The sequence below is a fragment of the Rissa tridactyla genome, chromosome 10 (assembly GCF_028500815.1).
Source record: "Rissa tridactyla isolate bRisTri1 chromosome 10, bRisTri1.patW.cur.20221130, whole genome shotgun sequence".
Lineage (NCBI taxonomy): Eukaryota > Metazoa > Chordata > Aves > Charadriiformes > Laridae > Rissa > Rissa tridactyla.
Window position 1 is genome coordinate 22,564,527 of NC_071475.1, and position 18,479 is coordinate 22,583,005.

The 18,479-nt window shown below is 41.6% G+C and overlaps 1 protein-coding gene across 3 annotated transcripts in view; it reads left to right on the forward strand.

Annotated features, from left to right (window-relative positions):
- Positions 1 to 18,472, forward strand: part of CFAP92 (cilia and flagella associated protein 92 (putative)) — a 117,666-nt gene extending 99,194 nt beyond the window's left edge. For 2 of the 3 annotated variants that reach the window (XM_054216256.1, XM_054216257.1), the window contains exons 10-19: positions 1,264 to 1,522; positions 1,931 to 2,153; positions 3,158 to 3,352; positions 6,425 to 6,722; positions 8,494 to 8,658; positions 9,434 to 9,646; positions 12,200 to 12,338; positions 13,309 to 13,511; positions 16,293 to 16,492; positions 17,680 to 18,472. In XM_054216256.1, the coding sequence (XP_054072231.1) occupies positions 1,264 to 1,522; positions 1,931 to 2,153; positions 3,158 to 3,352; positions 6,425 to 6,722; positions 8,494 to 8,658; positions 9,434 to 9,646; positions 12,200 to 12,338; positions 13,309 to 13,511; positions 16,293 to 16,492; positions 17,680 to 17,815 (2,031 nt within the window). In that variant the 3' untranslated portion in view covers positions 17,816 to 18,472. Of the gene's footprint in view, positions 1 to 1,263; positions 1,523 to 1,930; positions 2,154 to 3,157; positions 3,353 to 6,424; positions 6,723 to 8,493; positions 8,659 to 9,433; positions 9,647 to 12,199; positions 12,339 to 13,308; positions 13,512 to 16,292; positions 16,493 to 17,679 lie in introns of those variants that run through there. The other variant, XM_054216258.1, reaches the window with a different exon arrangement.
- The last annotated feature ends 7 nt before the right edge of the window (positions 18,473 to 18,479 follow it).

Below are 18,479 nucleotides of genomic sequence, written 5' to 3' on the forward strand. Positions count from 1 at the left end.
GCAGTATTGTTTGAAACAATTTGCTGACAAGTCAGGGCAATATTGTCTAACTTAACAACAAATGCTTCACGTCTTAAATAAATGCTGTGCAAAAAAAGTTCTATATTGGTGAGCATATCTAGTTTAAATTTTTGGTGTTATATTTGTAAATTTTGAGGGATGAATTAGAAAATATGTTCTCTTGTCAAATGATTGCATTTTTAGGCTTGAAGAAATGCTGTTTTAAAAAGACACTTTTCTGAGTATTTTATATGTTCTTGACGTTACAGTGAAATTAAGGTCAGAGACCTTTGATTTCAGGAGCTATTTCGTTGATCCGTGTCTGAGGTGGAATTATAAGAAATTATATGAAAGATCTGGTCCAAGTTGCATCAGCATGGTTCTTAACATTACTAGGATGGTTTGTTATTGGTTTTGTGAAAATAATACGGTTCTATAAAATAATAGGTTAATGATATTATGTCAGGAACTTTATAGTGGCACATACAGTTCTGTGGTGGAGTTTTACACTGCAGGGCGTATGACAGACTGATTGGCTTAGCGGATTGGCTTAGCATTTATGAAGAGAAACAGGGGAAAAAGTCAGTAACAGCGTGACATAATAAATAATGGAGCCGAAAGCACTCTGTAGTTTCTAATGGAATTTGCAAAGTGAAATAATGAACTGTTTCAAATCTGCAATTGTCAGGCTAGTCCTTGACAGGTAGCCCCCACTCTGTGCAGGCTGCGGGAGTGCTGATGGACGCTTGCATGGAGGAACCGCAACAAGTATTGCGGAATGAATCCCCCTCTGCTTCCCCAGATTTGTAAACAAATGGCTAATGATGGAGATCATACAGTCCGTTCTCTACACTATCTCTGGATACTTGTTGAATGTCCTAACCTCTAGCTATAGGCATTTTATTTTAGGCCTCGAATCCTACAGATGAATGTATAGGGAGAAACAAAAAAAGGTCTCGAAGTCATTGCAGTCCCCAGCATGCTTCTTTAATGATCTGGAATCCATGAGAATTTTTCTCATGTATTTGGAAAGTCAACAAATTTGAGGACAGGCAAATGAAGGGGACAGTATATTCCCAAACCCCAGGATCCAGGCCTGTAGAATGGCTTCTTTGCTGCCTTGGAGGACCGTAGTTTGTGCCATGAAGTACATCCCTTATACCTTCTTTACTAGAAAAGCCCATTGTTCTGTGAGGTTAAAAATAAAAAGATAAAAGGTTAACCCTGTAAATATCTGTTTCTCCTTATCTTTTTGTTCTTTAGAGATTGTGTATTCCCACCTACTGCAAATACAAATTTCATAACTTTCCACCTCATCGAACTCATGGACAAGTCCATGGAACTCACGTCTACTTTAAGGATGTTAATGTACTTCTAACAGGGATGATGAAACCTGGGGAATTACAGAGGTGTCTTAGAGGTCCACCTTTGGAGATTGAAGTTCACGACCGGGATAGAAACATGGAAAACAACACAAAAAAGCCCTGTTTGTTTGGGGAAGATGAAGCAGATGAACACATGGGTAAGGTGAGCTTCCTTGCTTGCAAATCCACAATCAGTAATTCTTTTACAAGGAACAAAGTGTGGCATCCACATGGGGTAGCTAAAGTCAGTCTAACTGATTTATTGCTGGGTAAAAAGTACTTGACTATTAGCGCTCCCATTCATAGCTGCTCAGCTCCAAACACAGCTGCTTTCAGTGAGGAGGATGAAAAAAAGACTGTAACAGAATCAGTGAGTAGTTCTTCCCTGCTGCCTATGGGAGATTATCTAGAATCAGACTCACTTTTGAAAGTAAAAGTGGAAATAGCTGTACCGTTGGGAATGCAAGCAGAAATTGCTGATTCTCAAGTCACAAGTTGCCTATATGGTTGTATAATCTACATTTTTGACTACAATAATTCATCTTTATTACATGATTTGGTGGAAGAGATTACAGAAATCAATGCTAAAGCTCTCCAGCTGGACTGCTATCCTGTACACTTAATCGGAATGGCTCTTGCTGCATCGAAACTGAAAACCACACTTGAGAAACTTTCTGAGTTGGATATTGTTACTGGTTTTCACTTACTGGATGGAGCAACTCATCTCTTTGTCTTGGAGGGATTAAAAGACAGAGCAATCAAGAGACTATGGGACAGACACTTTGAAAGGTAGGAGAGTTTGAGGTTTTTCATCAGTTATTTCCTTAGATTCAGAGATTTTAATTGGATTTATACCTCCCCCATCCCTTTCTATACAAAGATATATAGGCAAGTACATGGCTGCGACTTTCTACATGGTTTTAGTGGAGATGAGTCCCAGTGGCTGCTTCACTTGAGCCATAATCTTCTATTTATCATGTTACACATGTTACACCGCCGATCATCTGCGTAAAGTTGAAATGAGATGGATGACAATGTGTACTTTTTTTTGTTAAGCTGGTACTTGGTTTGTGGAAACAGGACTATAATCTGCCAATTCTAAATAATAACAAAAATACTTAATGGGATCTAAAGCAAATGTAGTCACAATGAGGAAGCTGGACTTCAAGCTGTTTCTTCTTTTGAGCTTAGGGGAAAATGTGACAAATTCAAAATGAATGTCTCCCTCAAATTTTATGCTTAAAAAATAATTGGTATTTTTTCCAGCACTGTAGCATGTTGTCAAAGCTTTCCTGTGGTGGTTTGCTGGTTTGTTTTGTTTTGTTTTGTTTTGTTTTGTTTTAATGCAAGTCACTTCATTGCAGTTACTGAAATTATTTATTGCATGAAAAGTTGTCTCTTGACAGTGCTCACCTGTAGCCTAAATTGAAGCTTTGTTTTACTGCTGAAGTATGAATTTTGGTAGTTGTGGTAGAAATATTTCTATAATGCTTTTGTAGCTATAAGGCAGCTGTTAAGGGCACAACACTGGTGAAACTGAGGTGAGCTTCCTTTCAAATGTTTGCCACGTGGCTTAAAAAGGAAACATATGCAACTCAGTTTTGTCATGAGAGTTTTGATATTTTCTTTGTAATTTTGTCCAAAATATTTTTTTCGGAACAGTTTATGTGAAGTGAAGGCCACAAGAGGTTCCATCTAAAGGACAATAGAGAGAGTAATTGTGCTGCAGAATTGAGGAAACCTGAAATACGGGCTGATAGTTTTAACCTTGTCATTGGGGTACTTTGTTACAGGACTTACAGAGAGGACAATGGACAACTGGAAATACTGTATAACTCACAACTGTCTTTCCATCAGCGCCTGTATACAGACCTGGAAGCTCTCTTTTATCGTTTCCGCCTCTGTCAGCCCCTCTTCGCTATCACAAAACAGCCTCTGCTCTACGTCAGAGGTACCGTTCCTTGGGCGTGTTTCCAGGCCTTGTCCAGGTATGACTCCTCCAGATTCACAGGCAAGAAATTAAGAAATGAAATATTAGCAAAATAAGAGTGAATATTTGATATAAAAAACAATACTCATGGATATCTTTTCCTTGATGAAAGCAGTCTGTGGGCCTGGTGGGTAATTTAGATTTTAGGTCAGGTAGGGTAAGGCGGAAGAGCATGGTTTTCTCACTGCTGATGCAGTGGTAACTTGGTATCGGTGAGCTCACTTTTAGTTTGGGCAGGAGTTTATAATTTTTAAACAAGAGAGGTGTATCAGTAGGATAGTGTATCAGAAAATATCTTAATATAATACAAATAGAAGAAAGAGAAAATTGCATTGTCAGAAGCATCAGCTGGGAAGGATTTACTTCTCTGCCCTCTTCTCATAGAGGTGGCGGAGGATGGAGTAAAGGAAGAGGCCAAATAGGACTTGATAGAGCCAGAAAGTCACTTGAACTAAATGGGGAATTCTAAAAACTGTCTTCCTATGGTAACTAGAGAAAGGAAGAGTCTTGTGAGAGTTGGGAGAATATATTTCCTGTTCCTGGCTTTTTGTTTGAGGGTTTTGTTGCATGGTTTACTGCTGGAACTCCGCTGGGTTGCTCACTCTGTCAGCGGGCAGGTATTCACAGCTGTTTGCCTTAAAGCATCTCTGACGTTACGTCTCCTAGGATGGGTTAAAGAAAGTGTGTGAAGTCTCATGTGCATACAGCTCTATCTATCTATCTATTTTACAAATTTATGAAAAAAATTCTGGGTGTGTTTCTTTGTTTGTTTATTGGTAAATTAAGACACATTTGTTGAGAGGTGGGAAAAGCTACCATCCATCTCTGATACGTGCAACCTAGATTTAGAAAGCAGAGATGAACTGTGATTGCTTGCTTCCTTACTAGAAATAGACTGGCTTGTGTGGATGAACTTCTGAACTGAAATCCTGCAAAGCTTGTTTGAAATAAATGGGGACATTTGGTCCTGAGGCAAGAATGAGTGAATGTCTTCTAGACATCAATCTGATTTTATAAAAAATTCTTGTTAATGTGCAATAACATTCACACAGTCTTGTAGCAGCCTTACCCCTTGCCCTCCCACATGCTTGCTTTTTGGTAAAACACACTCGGTAATGTGTAGTACGTATGGATGGCCTGTCTATGACAAGTTTTATTTTGCGTATGCCAAGCTACCTAGATGGTACACCTCTGATCTAGCAGGCTGGTTTAGTGGCTCTCTCTGTGCCCCCTTGTTGGCTGGCCCATTCAAGTTCAAGAACTGTTTATTTGCTGATGACTAATGAAACTTAACCTCATTAAGCTAATGAAGAGCAAGGCCTTTACACTTAAAGTTCTGAAGTATATTCATTCTAGTGATCTGCATGTAATTTGGGTACCTCTTCACATATCTGTAATTTGTTTCACGTTTACTCTAGAGATGGTGAGGAAAAGAACACAATATGAAGGTGGCTGGTGGCCATCACTGTGCTGTTCTTCAAAGTCCTTTTTTCTTTTCATTTTTTTCTCCGATGATGGTTGGTAAATACCTTTCTTCCTGTAGCTATGTGCTGGCAATATTTGAGGTAGAAAATAACATGCTGCTGCGTGTTTTAGATACTTGTTAGTTAATTTTCTGGTGAAATTTTATTGTAGTATCTCCTGCCTAAAAAAAAGCACATTAAATCAGCAGGTTGGCTGCTGTGCACAACTCGCTAGAGAGCTGCAGCTCAGGTTCCTGCAGTCAAAGTGAGGGTTTCAGGATGGCTGAGATGATTTTAAATGCAGGGGGTTATTTTTCCACTAGGCAGAGGTGAAGCTGCAGGAAGGATCACTATATTTCAGAACAGTCATTGCTATAAAATCAGAGAGAACCTCAGTAAAAGCATCTTTAGTGGCTGAGACGATGTCCTTGTAGGCACCAGCTCTTTCCAGCAGCCCCCCTGCGAGGAGTGACTCCTGTCTGCCAGCCTTTGGGTGTTAGTCCTTTTTGCCATCCCCTCATTCTGCTCTGTGTAGTTATTCAGAGAAACACAAATAAATTCTTCACGGAAGTATACAGGCTGTGACTGTGTTCAAAAGCAGTCTCTAACTTGTAGAACTCCTGGGTTTGGTTTGTTGTTGGTTTGCTGTAGTCAGTCAGTGGTTTAGTGTGTGCGCAACAGAAACTGCTGCCTCTCGATACATTTCCTTCTGCCAGAACTAGCCAGGAAAGTAATTTTAACTGTAGAAAAACTAATGCGCATGATCCATATGCACAATGTCTAATTTAATTTTTAACATAGCGATATAAATTCAATTTGTGTCATTAATGCTGATGCAACTTTGAAATTAATGTCATTTATCGGTTGCATGAATTGTTCAGAAGTAATGATAAGAAAATAATGTTGCAGTAATTTTACAATCGAGCTCTTTTACCATACTTTGTGAAGTTACTCTCCTCAAATAAAGAATAACTATGAATAAATGAATTAACAATTTTCCGCTTTCGGTAAGGAATCACAATACTGTGTTTGGCTATCAGGTAAGTTGCTTTATTTCATGGCCTCTGCTCTGGCCTGAGAATCGAATTAAGCGCGTGAGTACAAAGCGTGTGTGTGCTGCTCAGTAGCTGGCGTGTATTTGGAGCTGCTTTTCTGTTGACACTAGTCTTTTCAGGCCAAATTTCGTGAATGAAGAGAAATCAGATGTGAGGTAAACATTGTCATGAATGGCATCCAGGGTGAAAGTTGATCAGAATGAGATGTGAAATAAGGTAAGGCAGGATGGATTTTAGTGGGTGTTCAGCATAAATAAGGGTTATGCGCTAGAACCAGTGTGCAGGAAGGGAGTTTGCTTTATTGCCTTTCCAGCCAGAGGCTAGAGAAGTTCAGCAGCTAATCATTAACTTGCAGCTAAATCCTCAGAGGTTTATTAAACTGCTAAACTTCTTTATTGCTGCTAAATGCCAGCATACAGGAACTGACCTGAACTTCTTAGTAAACAGATGTTTCAAGAAGGTTGTATAGTTTATCCACAGTATTATTAACTGTGATGATTTGATTGCAGTAGAGATTTTCTACGCTAATAAAATGTTGATGTCTATTTGTAGGCTCAGTTTCCTGTGTCACAGTAAGAGGTTGAGGGATGTAATTCACGGGGATCTGCTGCCCTCCGCCGAGATGATCACCATCTTGAGTCACGAGTATGGAGCTCCCTTCACTGATGAGGATCTCTTCATTCAGAAACCTCCTTTGCTCTCATTTTCCTCTGATGGTTATACAGCGCCAGGAAAAGTTAGCGGAGTGAAACAGGTGGTATGTTCTTCATTAGATAACTCCAATGAAGGGTACGTGCAACGGAAGAAAGAAATGGCAGACAAAATGTCTTCTGCGAGAAGCCATATTGGGGTGAGTAGTTTGCCATAAGTGAGAGGCAAGCCTCATAGTTGTAAAACTTCATAGCCGTAATCAACACCTCCTTCATCTCCTGAAGTAATGACTCATGAGACTTAAAAACTTTTAGTAGGGTGTTTGTAGGTATCATACAAACATAAAAAAGTGCAGGGTAATTTTATTTTGTGAAAGTTGAATTGCAAATGTAATTGCTTCTCAAGGGGAAGGACAATTCTAATGGTTGCAGGTAAACAGAGGAGACACTGCATGAGTGGTAAAGAAACTGATTATCTAAAGGACTTGTAATTTCTTTTTACATTTGGTTCCTATTTTTCTTTGTCTCTTTATTCTCCATAGCTCCCGCATTGTGCTTTAGCATGTCATCCAGGCTTTGGATGCTTGCAGGGCACCGAGTCAACTTAAGCTCATGTGAAAATTGTGCTTTCTTCTCTTGCCACATGAAAGACCTACTTGCCTTGGGGCAACCATGATGGCATTTATTCTTAACTAAATAAAATCAACAGGTTCAGACAGAGCTGAGCTGAACTTTAAGGAAATGGTGAAGAATTTTAGAACCTCTTCTGGCTTGTTACCAGCATCCATCTACCCCTTCTGTTGCATCAGGGAAAATGCGTTGAAACCAAATCCTTTCCTGTTAATACGGACATCACAGAAGGGGTGTCCCACATGTTTCCTGGGAGTCCGAATTGTTTTTTTGGAGTACATTGCTTAGTTGAGGACTCTATCCATCCTGTGGTTTGTGAAGAATAGTTCCGAATATTTTTTCCTGTATATATTTTAATACGAAGAGGTTTTGCCTGATATGTGGAAATCTGTGTTCCTGTATAAGAGTACTGTCTTGGAGATACTGAAAGAAATTGAACTCCTAAGTATTTCCTTTTTCAGTCTTAGTCTGATGATAAAGGACTACTACATGAAGCTAGAAAACAAGACAATCTTAAGTAATTGTTCCTGGTGCTTGCATTTATAACATCATAGGAGGGTGAAAGCAGCAGAGCTCTTGGGCCTAATAATTATATAGATTAAGTGTAGGGTTATTTTGTTGTTTGTATAAAGTTAGCAGTGTACATGTTTTAACCAGTTTTTGTTTTATACATAATTTTACATCAAGAGGCTAATAGAGGAACTGGGAAGTCCTCTATGGAAAAGGAAATACGAAATTCTTTTTTAATAGCAGGTAAGGTAACCTTTCAGGCTTTTGGATTAAAAAAAAAAAGGAAAAAAAAAGAGGAAATACAATTTTTATTCTCTTGCTGTAATTACCTATTATGGCCAAGTCTGAATTCAAAGCCATAATTACCATAAACACACTAGAATGACTTTCTTAAGTCAATGAAAAGGTACGAGGGTTTAATTGTACTGTGTCAGTAGAGAAATTGGAAGATTCTAATGAATGATGCTTCCCATGTCACGTGTATGAAGATGACCAGCACCAGCTCCCTAGAACAAACATTTAGATGTGTAAGTAGAAGTCGTTCTCTGGTGAGTGCTTGCCTCCAGTCAGCTGCCGTTAGTCTTGCACAATGGCATCTGCAAGGGTGAAATGGAGCTGGTTCTTTTTAATAGTCTTTTTGTGGAGTATTTTATTAACAAGCGGCTGTGTAATAAATCTATATATAAATACAGATTATGTTTTGCTGAGGTTTTTTTTTTTTAAGTTTTTTTTTTGTTTTAATGTTCACAAAATCATTTGCTTGTTTATAATTTTTCGTAACACTCTGAATTCCCAATTCAGACAGAACTTGCCTGTAATCTCTCTTTGCAGGCTAACATTGGTGCTGTACGCCAACTCAAAGGAAAGACAAAAAAGCCAAAGTTTGAAGCTTTCAGGATTTCTCCTGTTGATGGCAAATCTGTCTTTAACTACAGCTGTCAAAGCCTGAATTCAGCAGAACTTGCGAAGAAGTGTCTTCGCCAGGAAATGGCAAAGGTAAAATGAGACACATAACTGGAATATCTTGGCTTGCTGTAAGTAGTCCTTAAAGAAGAGAGATTAATTAAGTAGTTTTACAATAGCAATTCCAATTTTAGCACATAGGAATTTGGGATCCAAAAAGATCTCATTCTGATAGGTATTTTTGTTGCTGTGTAAAATTAATGCTGCTCGTTACAGTCAGGTGGTCTCCTCTCCGTGAGCTGGGCTGTCATTTTGAGTGCAGACTTGAATAACCTCAGAGGTCACTTCCAGTTCTGCGTCCCACACATAAATAAGTGGGAGAATTTGAGTAATGGCAGCGTCAGTGTATGCAGTGTTAAGTGATTTGAAGAACACAGTTAAGAACACATCTGAAAAATCACATTTATCTGCTTTTGTCTGAATAGCTGGCTTGAATCTTAGTAACAAATGCTATTTTCCTATCAGCTAGTGGAAATTACTGTAGCTCCGTGAAAACAGTTCATGCTGTACCGTGAACACAGTATGAACTAGAGTTCTATTTTTGTGCAAATAATATTGAAGGTATGTATTTCTGTAATTATTTTACTGACATCCCATTATATCACTTGTAATTAAATCCATCATTGGATTCTAATAGAATGAAATAAAAAAAATTAATATTTAATGATATATATATTGTATAATTTTGATCTGTGATTACTTGCAGTCTTAAGGAAAGAAATTATACTGGTTCTGTACCTTGTGGGCTGCTCTCCCAGCAGAGGGGAATTCACATTAACAACAAAAAAATATATTTTCTTTTGTGTAGGAACCAAAGAAGAGATTCACTTATTGTCAGGAGTATCTGTCAGCCACATTTGACCCAGTGGATGCGGTTGCTGCATGTGAGGAATTCTTTGCAAAATCCAAGAGCCTGTGGCTGTCACCAGATGGATTTGTATTTCCTGGATTTAAGAGCAGCATTGAAAGCAACCTGCACCCTCAGATGCCTGATGAAGCACGTCTGGAGGAGTTAAGGGAGGTAACAGAAGACTTAAATCAACAGTCCCAAGGGAACTCAAGCATTTTAGGAGACTTGAAAGAGGCAGAGTGCTTTAGTTTATGGAAGTCTCTTCTGAGTGGTACAGCCAAGGCAGCTCTTCTGAGGGTGATGCTTATATTTGCAGTTTGAGTACAGCAACATCTAGTTTACCCAGGTGACGCTTTGTTTGCATACACAAATTCTACCCTGAGCCCATACAGAAAACCTGTTTGCCAATATTAATTGGATATTAATAGGTATATAGAGTATATAATAGGTATATAGAGACTATATAGTGCTTTGTTTTACATTTACAACTGGGGTCTAGTGTCAGAAAAATCATAATATTGCATTCCGTGATGAATGGGTTCCAGGCTGTTCTTCATGAGTTGCCAATCTAGGCATACCCTTCCTTCATGTTTCCGAATTCTCTCATGGCTTAGTTTTCCTCCATCTTTCTATTTATGGTTTGTAGTTACAGTTTTATGGAGTGTTTGTCCTCCACCATTGTGTTCTCTGTCAGTTTTGTTCTGCCCTGTGTCCTTCTGCTCTTTACTATTTAGCTTCTGGTTTCCTGCCATCTTACTTGGATCATCATCTTGACTAGTTTACAGTTCCTTGTTTTGAACAGTTTTCAGCATTTCGCATACTCTAGTGCATGTGGTCTGCATTAGGAAGAAAATTTGTATGTTATTAGAATTGGCAAAATGAGGAAATAAAGGGAAGAGAAACGGGGTGGGGTGGGTGGTTGTGCAGTATCAGTAAATTCTATCAAATGCATTGAACACAGTCACAGCACGGAGTGGAACAGGCTTAGAGGCTCCTTATTGTAATTTTCAGGCTTTATTTATCTTACCTTTTTTTTCATACAAATTAAAGTAGTTTCTCAAAAAGGTTAGAGTATAGCTGGAGTGAAATGGTTTGTGAAAACAAAGTGCTTTTCCCTGATGATGCTGGAGAATGTGTGTTCTCATGAAGGAGCAGAGAAGGTTCACTGACCAAGAGCCAGCCAGTACGGTGTAACTGCTGGTGTCTTTTGCCAACGAGACAAAAAAGAGGAGGGGAACTGGGCAGCGCAGGCTCAGAAACTGCCGAGCTGAAAAGGGGTTGCAGCTTCCAGTGCAGCGGCTGGGACTGACACCGGAGTCACCGCACTGAAATAAATGGGGGGCTGTGATGTTGGGTGTGGGAGCAGCAGCCGAGCAGGGTGTTGTGTTGAGCATTGGCACCTCCCGATGGGATGGGAGCGGGGAAGAGCGCTGACAGCCTGGCGGTACCCATAGCTGGGCAGCATCAGCGCGAGCCATGGAGCTGAGAAAAGAGGAAGGAGGCTCCTTCCGCTCAAGCAGGGACCTCACGGGCATGACCAGCGTTATGTTGGGTAATGGAGATTGATTCTGAACTCGTGTTATCTGAACGGTGGAACAAAAGCAGAAAGCCATTAGGATCCCATTCTGAAGCAGGCTGGTTTTGACACACGGCCTCTTTAACCATCCTGGTGTTCTTTTCAAGCGCAGAATTTGACCATCTTCTGTAACACCATCCCTTGGCAGGCTAAAATGTTCTTGGAGTTCTTCTGGATTCCTGAAATATCTGTACTGTTTCAGTACAGTAACATATCCGTACAATATGTATAATAGTACTGTAAAATACCTGTGCGGTTTCTGTACTGGCTCAGCTGTCCTTTAACTGCACAGTTTTAGGTAAAACAGTGAAAGTACAGGGCTAACAACAGGCAGTGGGGGTTAATTTGGAGCTTAGGAAGGATAGTTCTGTCTGAAAAAATCTAATTGGTATTTCAGCAGTGGGTAGTCAGAGAACCACAAAAAGTTGAACTCTATTTCATAATTGTGATGATGAATATTCCTGCCATGATTCCACCTGCTTCCTCGGGACACCTGGGCTCTTGGCCCCAAGAGTTTAATACTAATAATTGTATTTTTAGAAGCACTGGGACGGTTTCTGCTTTCTAAAAGCACTGTGCTTTACGATTATCCTTGAGATGATGTATAGCTCTCACTGTTCTGGCAATTCTGTAGTCAGCCCGTGTCTTACCGTTGGGAAAAGATAAATAACTAGTTAGGGTTTGGACTGGGTCTGTCCTCTCAGAGTCTCATTGCATGGAGGAGGATAGTGATATGGACTCATGTAGAGGGGAGGGATGGTCCACATTGGCCTGCAAGTTTAGCAGCTGTGTATGAAATACAGCAAATGCTTCAGACCCTTTATATCACTGCAGAGAAATGTGACATAAATATGAAACTGAATCCCCTGGCAGGTATTTCTCAAGTATACTGTTAGTGCCTGTGTGTTAGGTACCAGCTCCGTGCTAGAGTAGCAGCAGCTTGCTCATAAAGTGGATTTTTGTTCTTATTCATGTGTATCAAACACAAAAAATGGGAAAGACAGTCTTGTGCAGTGAAGTCTGGACTTCGGTAAGATCCTATTATGGTAGTTGGTAGATCGCTACCCAAGAATCTGGCTAACTTCATTTTCTAACTCCTCCCTGGTGATTTTGGCCTGTCCTCTTAAAGGGATTCAATTTTCATTTAGAAATGGCAGGAGAATGCTCTGCATGCTAACATGGAGCCAGTGCTGTCACGAGACAGATGGAGCTGGGACAAACGGCACATTGATTTCGATCTTTATAAGAAGCCACCTGAGCTCTTCATGACAACAGCCCCACAGACTGGTAATGGATCTGGTAAAATTAACTAATCACAAAGCTTTTAACTTGGCATATGGTCCTGAAGCTTGTTGAGTTCTGCCGTTGAGGAAGGGAGTTTGAATGCAAAGAGGTTTAACAAGGAGATCCACGTACAGCAAAACTGTTCGTACTTGAGCAAATGAAGCATCTTAGGATGTAAAACCTTGGCCATACTGCAATTTTACCCCTCCGTTTACTCAGCTTCTTAGTCTTACTTCGTCTGTAGCAAAATATGACAGGGAGAACATCCTTCTTGGTTTATTCTTCTGTGAAGCTGGCTTTATTGGCTGCCTGATCGTCCTTTGTACAGCTTGATGGCAATCAGCTTTAGTTACCAAGGGCAGACAAAAAGCTGCCTCGCCGACTGTAAGCAAAACCAGATACTCGGTCCAGAGGGGGCCTGAGAGGAGCGGGTGAAATCTGCACACTGCAGCGGGCCTTGGTGAGGTGCTCAGCGTATAACCTCAGGTTCTCCCACAGACAGTAACAGGCAAAGTTGTATTGCATTATGAAACGGTATTTTGAAAAGTGTTTCTTTTTGCACAGAACCAACTGAGAGTCACTAATATTTACAAGCAGAAAATAATATATTTATTGTGTCTGCTGGAAGCTTTCATCTTTCTTTTACAACTTTTCTGCTGCACATTACCCTGCAACTAACAAAACACTTGCTTAGTGCCGTTCTTCTCAAGTGCTTCTTAGAGAGAAAGGCTTTAGGAAGCAGTTAGGGTAATTCCACACTCACGTGTGTTTTATGGAGCCTACAGGAGAGTGCACTGCCTTTGCTGCGGGCACTAGCCGTTGTTGTGACACCTTATCATTTCTTCCAGTGGAATCCTTGGGAGAAAGGTTGTTCTTTGCAGTAGAGGTTTTTAGCCTACTTTTTTTAGTTCAAACAGCCCAAACTTATCTTTTCTGTCTAACTGGTTTCTATTGCCTGGTTTTTCTTTTACAGTCTGTTGTTGGCCTTGTGAAGATGCTACTCGGATTCTGCAAACTAGCTTTGATGACGCCGAGCCGAAAGCTCACCAGCGCTGCACAGCAGCCCAGTTACCCACGTGTGGGCCACAAGCCAGGTTTCAGCCTCAGACGCTCCGAGGACTTCGGAAAGATGAACCTCTGAAATTCTCACTCAGGAAGGCAGGACCAATTCTGAAGGTAAAGGGTAACTGAGCCTGGCCCCCACCTTGGCGCAGCAGCAGCAGCTGTCCTGCGCTTTGGGGAAGACAGATCACGTGGGACACTCTTCGTTTAGCACAATACTTTCTGAAGTAAAAATATTTGTTAAAATTGGTGTTGGTAGCGGTGGTTGGCTCAGTCTTACAAAGCTCTTAGAAAAACATATCAGCCCAGGCACAAAATGATTTATTTTTTTTTTTTAGATCCTTGCCTTGATGGTCAGAGATAAGGGAGGGGGAGAATTTCTGTTCAATTAACTAACTTGCCTGTCAGTGTGCAGTGGGTGAGAAAAGAAGAACAATTTTTGGCCAGCTGGCTTAGCAGCCCCAAAAGAAATTGTAATGTCCCCTGATGAAATGTAGGAGCCGAGGCACTTGTATAGACGAGATGCCAAATGTCTCACCATGTGTCCCCTTGATTACCATGGTGCTGTAGAGAGCCTTGCACTGCAGCCTGTTGGTGCGAAAATCCCACACAGACACCCCAGTTTGCAGGACTAAAGGATTTGTGCTCATTAATATGAAAAGCTGTATGGGTGGCCTGCACCTAACTGTTCTTTTGTCGGCTGAATGATAGGCCGTGGGGGCGTATAAACTGACCCAGCCCCCAGCGTCCTTTTAAAGCTGATTTGATCAAAGGGGCTGAAGCTCACTCTTGGCTACAGACGCTCCAGAAAAACAAACACAGGAACTGCGAGAATGTTGTTAACAAAAGCAGAGTTAAACCTTGGAGACCAACCCACTGCCACCCACCTGCCTTTTTTTTTTTTTTTTTTTTAAAATATTCTGAGTGCCAGGTTTTGTATTAAATGGCCACTGGGCAGCACGCTGCCCGGCCTCCGCAGCTCACACTGTCAGGCTTTGAACTGCGCAGCCCTTTGTGCTCCCTGTGCTTGGCCGCCTGTTTTGATTTGGCTGTTCAGACTATGGAACTTGGCCGTCTTGGGCTCTTTGCCTGGTTCCTGTAGTTCCAATACACAGCCCTTTCTGCTAGACTGCCTATAAATACGCGTATTAATTTATTAGCTACCTTAACATCTTGCACTTCGTGACATTCTAATTATGGCAGTCAGCTTTGCCTCGCTCCTGTCCCAAGTTTCTTGAACACGTTTTTCAAGCCCATGGGAAGAGACTTCTGTCTCGCTACTCTTTTGCAAAGACAGCCCCTTATAAAGGAGCTGTTATGGGCATTAACTTCCGAGGGTCTGCTTTGGATAAAAGATAAAAAGAAAAACGAAACCACAAAACAAACACCACCCCCCACCACCCTGACAAAAAAAGCACTGTATTTTTAGTTGTTGCTTTTAATAATTTCCAAACTAGCCTCCTTTTCCAGTACAGCGTTTCTCCTCTGCCAGAAAAAGAAAGCAAATGTCCTTGCCGAATGATGTGCCTTGCTGAAGGAACATCGAATTTAAACATGATGGATATATTAAGGCTAAACATCCAGAGTCACGTTATCACATCATCATTTATTTTCTGCTTATTTTTATGTAAGATTGTTTTCAGAAGGGGGAACCCAGTATCTCGGCTCCACGAGTGAGTTCAGTGCCGTTGCCTTCTATTATCTGCGCATTCTTACGCTATTGTGCTCTCTACCGATTTGTCTCTCTTGGACTGACTCCTCCTTCACCTGATTTATTTTTTTTTTTTAAACCTTCTTTGCCGTAGCAGCGTAGAGCTGGTTGCTGAGTGCTGTGGCTTTTCCTCCACACACTGTCTAAGCAGTGGAATTCTCGGCGGAGGGTGCCTGGCTGATGCCAGCTGGTACCACCCGTGCGGGACTGGGCGTTGCTGGATCCCAGAGGGATGGTGCGCTCCATCCATCCCGCCGGCGCTCCGGCCCCCCTTCCCCAGGGCTCATTGCTCATCCCTGCAGTGGGGTCCAGCTCCACACTGCCCTCCCCCAGCTGGGAACCGACACAAGGTCGTCTTCTCTTAGCACATAGAGGGAAACAGCCTCTTCCTAGGCACAGGTGGTGTATCTTGAGCAGCATTTACTTTTTGCTATAAAAGCAAATACAGACTTTGTTTAAAAAAATTGTAATCAGGCTTCCTGTACCTGCTTCAAATGCTGGACTGGCCCTCAAACCAGCTGCTTTATTTGGCCTTTTGCAAGTGTAAGCTGCAAACTGAGTTACGTATGCTCACTTCTCACCGTCAAATCCTGCTGCCGAGTATATTTAGTCTCTCAGCTCTTGTCTGGTGCAGCTGTTTGATTACTGGCACAATTTCTGCTATTTCTACTCACTTGTGAGGCAAGCAAACCCTGAGTATGACAGCTGTGGGCGCTTCCAAGCTGCAGCTTTATCTTTGCTGACTAACCTGCCAGTTGTGGGGCTTGGCTTGGTTGTTTTTTGTGTGTTTATTTTGTTTTTTTCCCGCTTAGCACCAAGACTCAGCTTGTGATTTATATCAGATGTTTTTGAAGCACAAAGGTTGTTCATAATGTTTTTTTCTTTAAAAGTGATCTCAAATCCAGACTGTAAGCCCACAGGAGTTTGAGCTGTGTACATTCCAACCTTGTAGTTTGCCTGTAAGGTAAATGCTCTGGGGCGCATTTATGTAATAATACGAGTGTGCAACAGCTGTCGTGGTCTTGTCCATGTTTTGGGGAATCTTGTGCTTTTAAAAAATGGCCTCACCTTGGAGCTCAAAGGCACCCACAGCTTTCTGTGTAGGTGGACATTCCTCATCTCAGTCTTTTTTTTTAACACCTTGCTGGCTGAGCACCTCAACAGCCGCTATTTCCTTGTCCCAGCCTCTCCCGGCCCTGCCGGCGTTGGACACCCAGCCCTGTGACACCCCTTGGGATGGCCTCCCGGGAAGCAGCAAGAGCATGGCCAGGGGCTTTGCACCAGGTCCTGAAGACCAGCACAGCTTGAAGTGGCACAAGAACGTTATCCCCTGCCACACCAGAGAGCACGAGAAGTTTGGAAAACTCCCAGGCGCAGAGTTCAGGTACGATAACCTAACTGCTAGAAATAGCAAAAGTGGGCCCACATCATTTCATATGGTGTGTGTCAAAGAGTTACAGTATACAGACATTATAAACATAAATTACTAGGTCGATAAATTAACTTCTTGGAATGTATCCCAAGAGACAAACCAATTATACAGGCCAGCTTGGCATTCTTGGGAGGTCTCCCTTAGAGTTAAGGAGCTGGGTTTATCACTGGTAAATACTGGCCCTGGGTGTCACGATATATCACCTGTGTGGTCACCGATGGAGCTTCCCACTGACACTTCAGCCATAGGCCTGGCCTTACACTGGAAAACGTAGGCTGCAGTATTTCTCATCTAAGAAGCATAGATTTAAGTTCCTTAAGAGCAATTTTCACCTTTCTGGTTTAATTTACCTGGTAGAAATTTGGAGAAGTTTCATGTTACTTGAACTTCCAAAATTAACCGGTATCAAACAGCAAATCTTGCATTAACAGCAAACTTGTAGTTACTCTCTCAGTTACATATGGAACAATGTAAAGTGGTTTCATTGGTATCTTGTTCTTTGTTGTGAGACAACTTCTGGCCTTTATTTTGCTGTCATGCCATCACATAGTCTAAGATGCTGCTTCACTTCATTTAATTATTCAGTTCTTGCAGAAATGAGATCTTTCAGGATCCCACACTAGATATAAATTGTGCTTAACAAGGTCAGACTTTGGCCTTTTGAGCGTCACTTGTGAAATGATGATTCATCAGCGCCTGTGTTGAACCTGGTATTTTACTGGGTTGACCACTAGATTTGCCATTTCATGCCTGGCCTCTTTTCTTCCAAAGATAAGGCAGAGCTGCATCTAATAGACGAGGGCGTTCGCTGACACAATTACTGTCTCTGTTCGTTAGCCCATTCACAACTACTAAGCTCTTAGTAAATTTTGCCAGAGCCCACACCAAGCTCAATGTCACCGCACTCGATGGTCAGCATTCCTGCTTCACAGCACCCTTCCCCCAAGAGCTGCTCAGCAACAGGAATGAAGTAACGCAGTCGTAGTAACTGATGAAAGCGGTGAGCTCATGGGCTATTACAGTCAATTATTTTACAGATTCAGTGGTGTTTAGTAAACATCTTTAATTGAAAAATTGCAACTCTAGATGGAATTTGTAGATAAAGTCATACAGCTTACTCTAACTCCTTTTCATCCCAGGTTGCTTTGCTATAAACAGTCATTAATTCACCAGAGAGAACAATCTGCAAGAGGAGGACGCACCACCATCCTCACACAACACCAAGACCCTCCCCAGAACGATACGCGAGAGCAAAGTTATTCTGGATACAGGTGACTTGGTAGACAGATAACTGGTAATGTTTACCTGTGACCCCAAAGAACTGCCTTCCTAATGAAATCTGGCCAGCAAATTATCCCCAAAGGCAAGCATGGGGACACTGCGGAATGTGTCAGTGGATAAAACTGACCTTGCGGGATAGGGAAGAGGTAGCTAAATTACATTTCGGGGTTAGCAAGAGGGTAGGGGAAAACAGGTAAACTGCCATCAAGTCTGAATAATGCTCATGAAAAAAAATCTACTGTCTTGCGAGGCTGTCTTTTAACAGAGCTGACAGTTTTTATTTAAATAAAACCCCCTATTTATTGTTTGTAAAAAACAAAACAAAGCAAAGGGGCCAGTGTAAAGCTTAAGACCAAGGCCAAGAACAGAACATGGAGAAGTTCTGTTTAAACGAAAGGGAAAACATTGAAATGGGAACTCAGAGAGACAGTGACACCCCCACCTTAGGCACACTCAGACCTCCCCTGGAGAAGGCAACGCTGACTGGAGAAGGCTGCTGCCCACACAAGACGAGCTCAGCAGGTCCCTTCCAAAATAAACGCTTCTGATTCCACAAATCTTTCCGTGCTTCTCTACACGTAAGTACGTACCTGATTTAAGCTTAAAGATACTTACAGAAACACCCAGTCCCTTCCCTGGGAAAACACATCTCACCGTC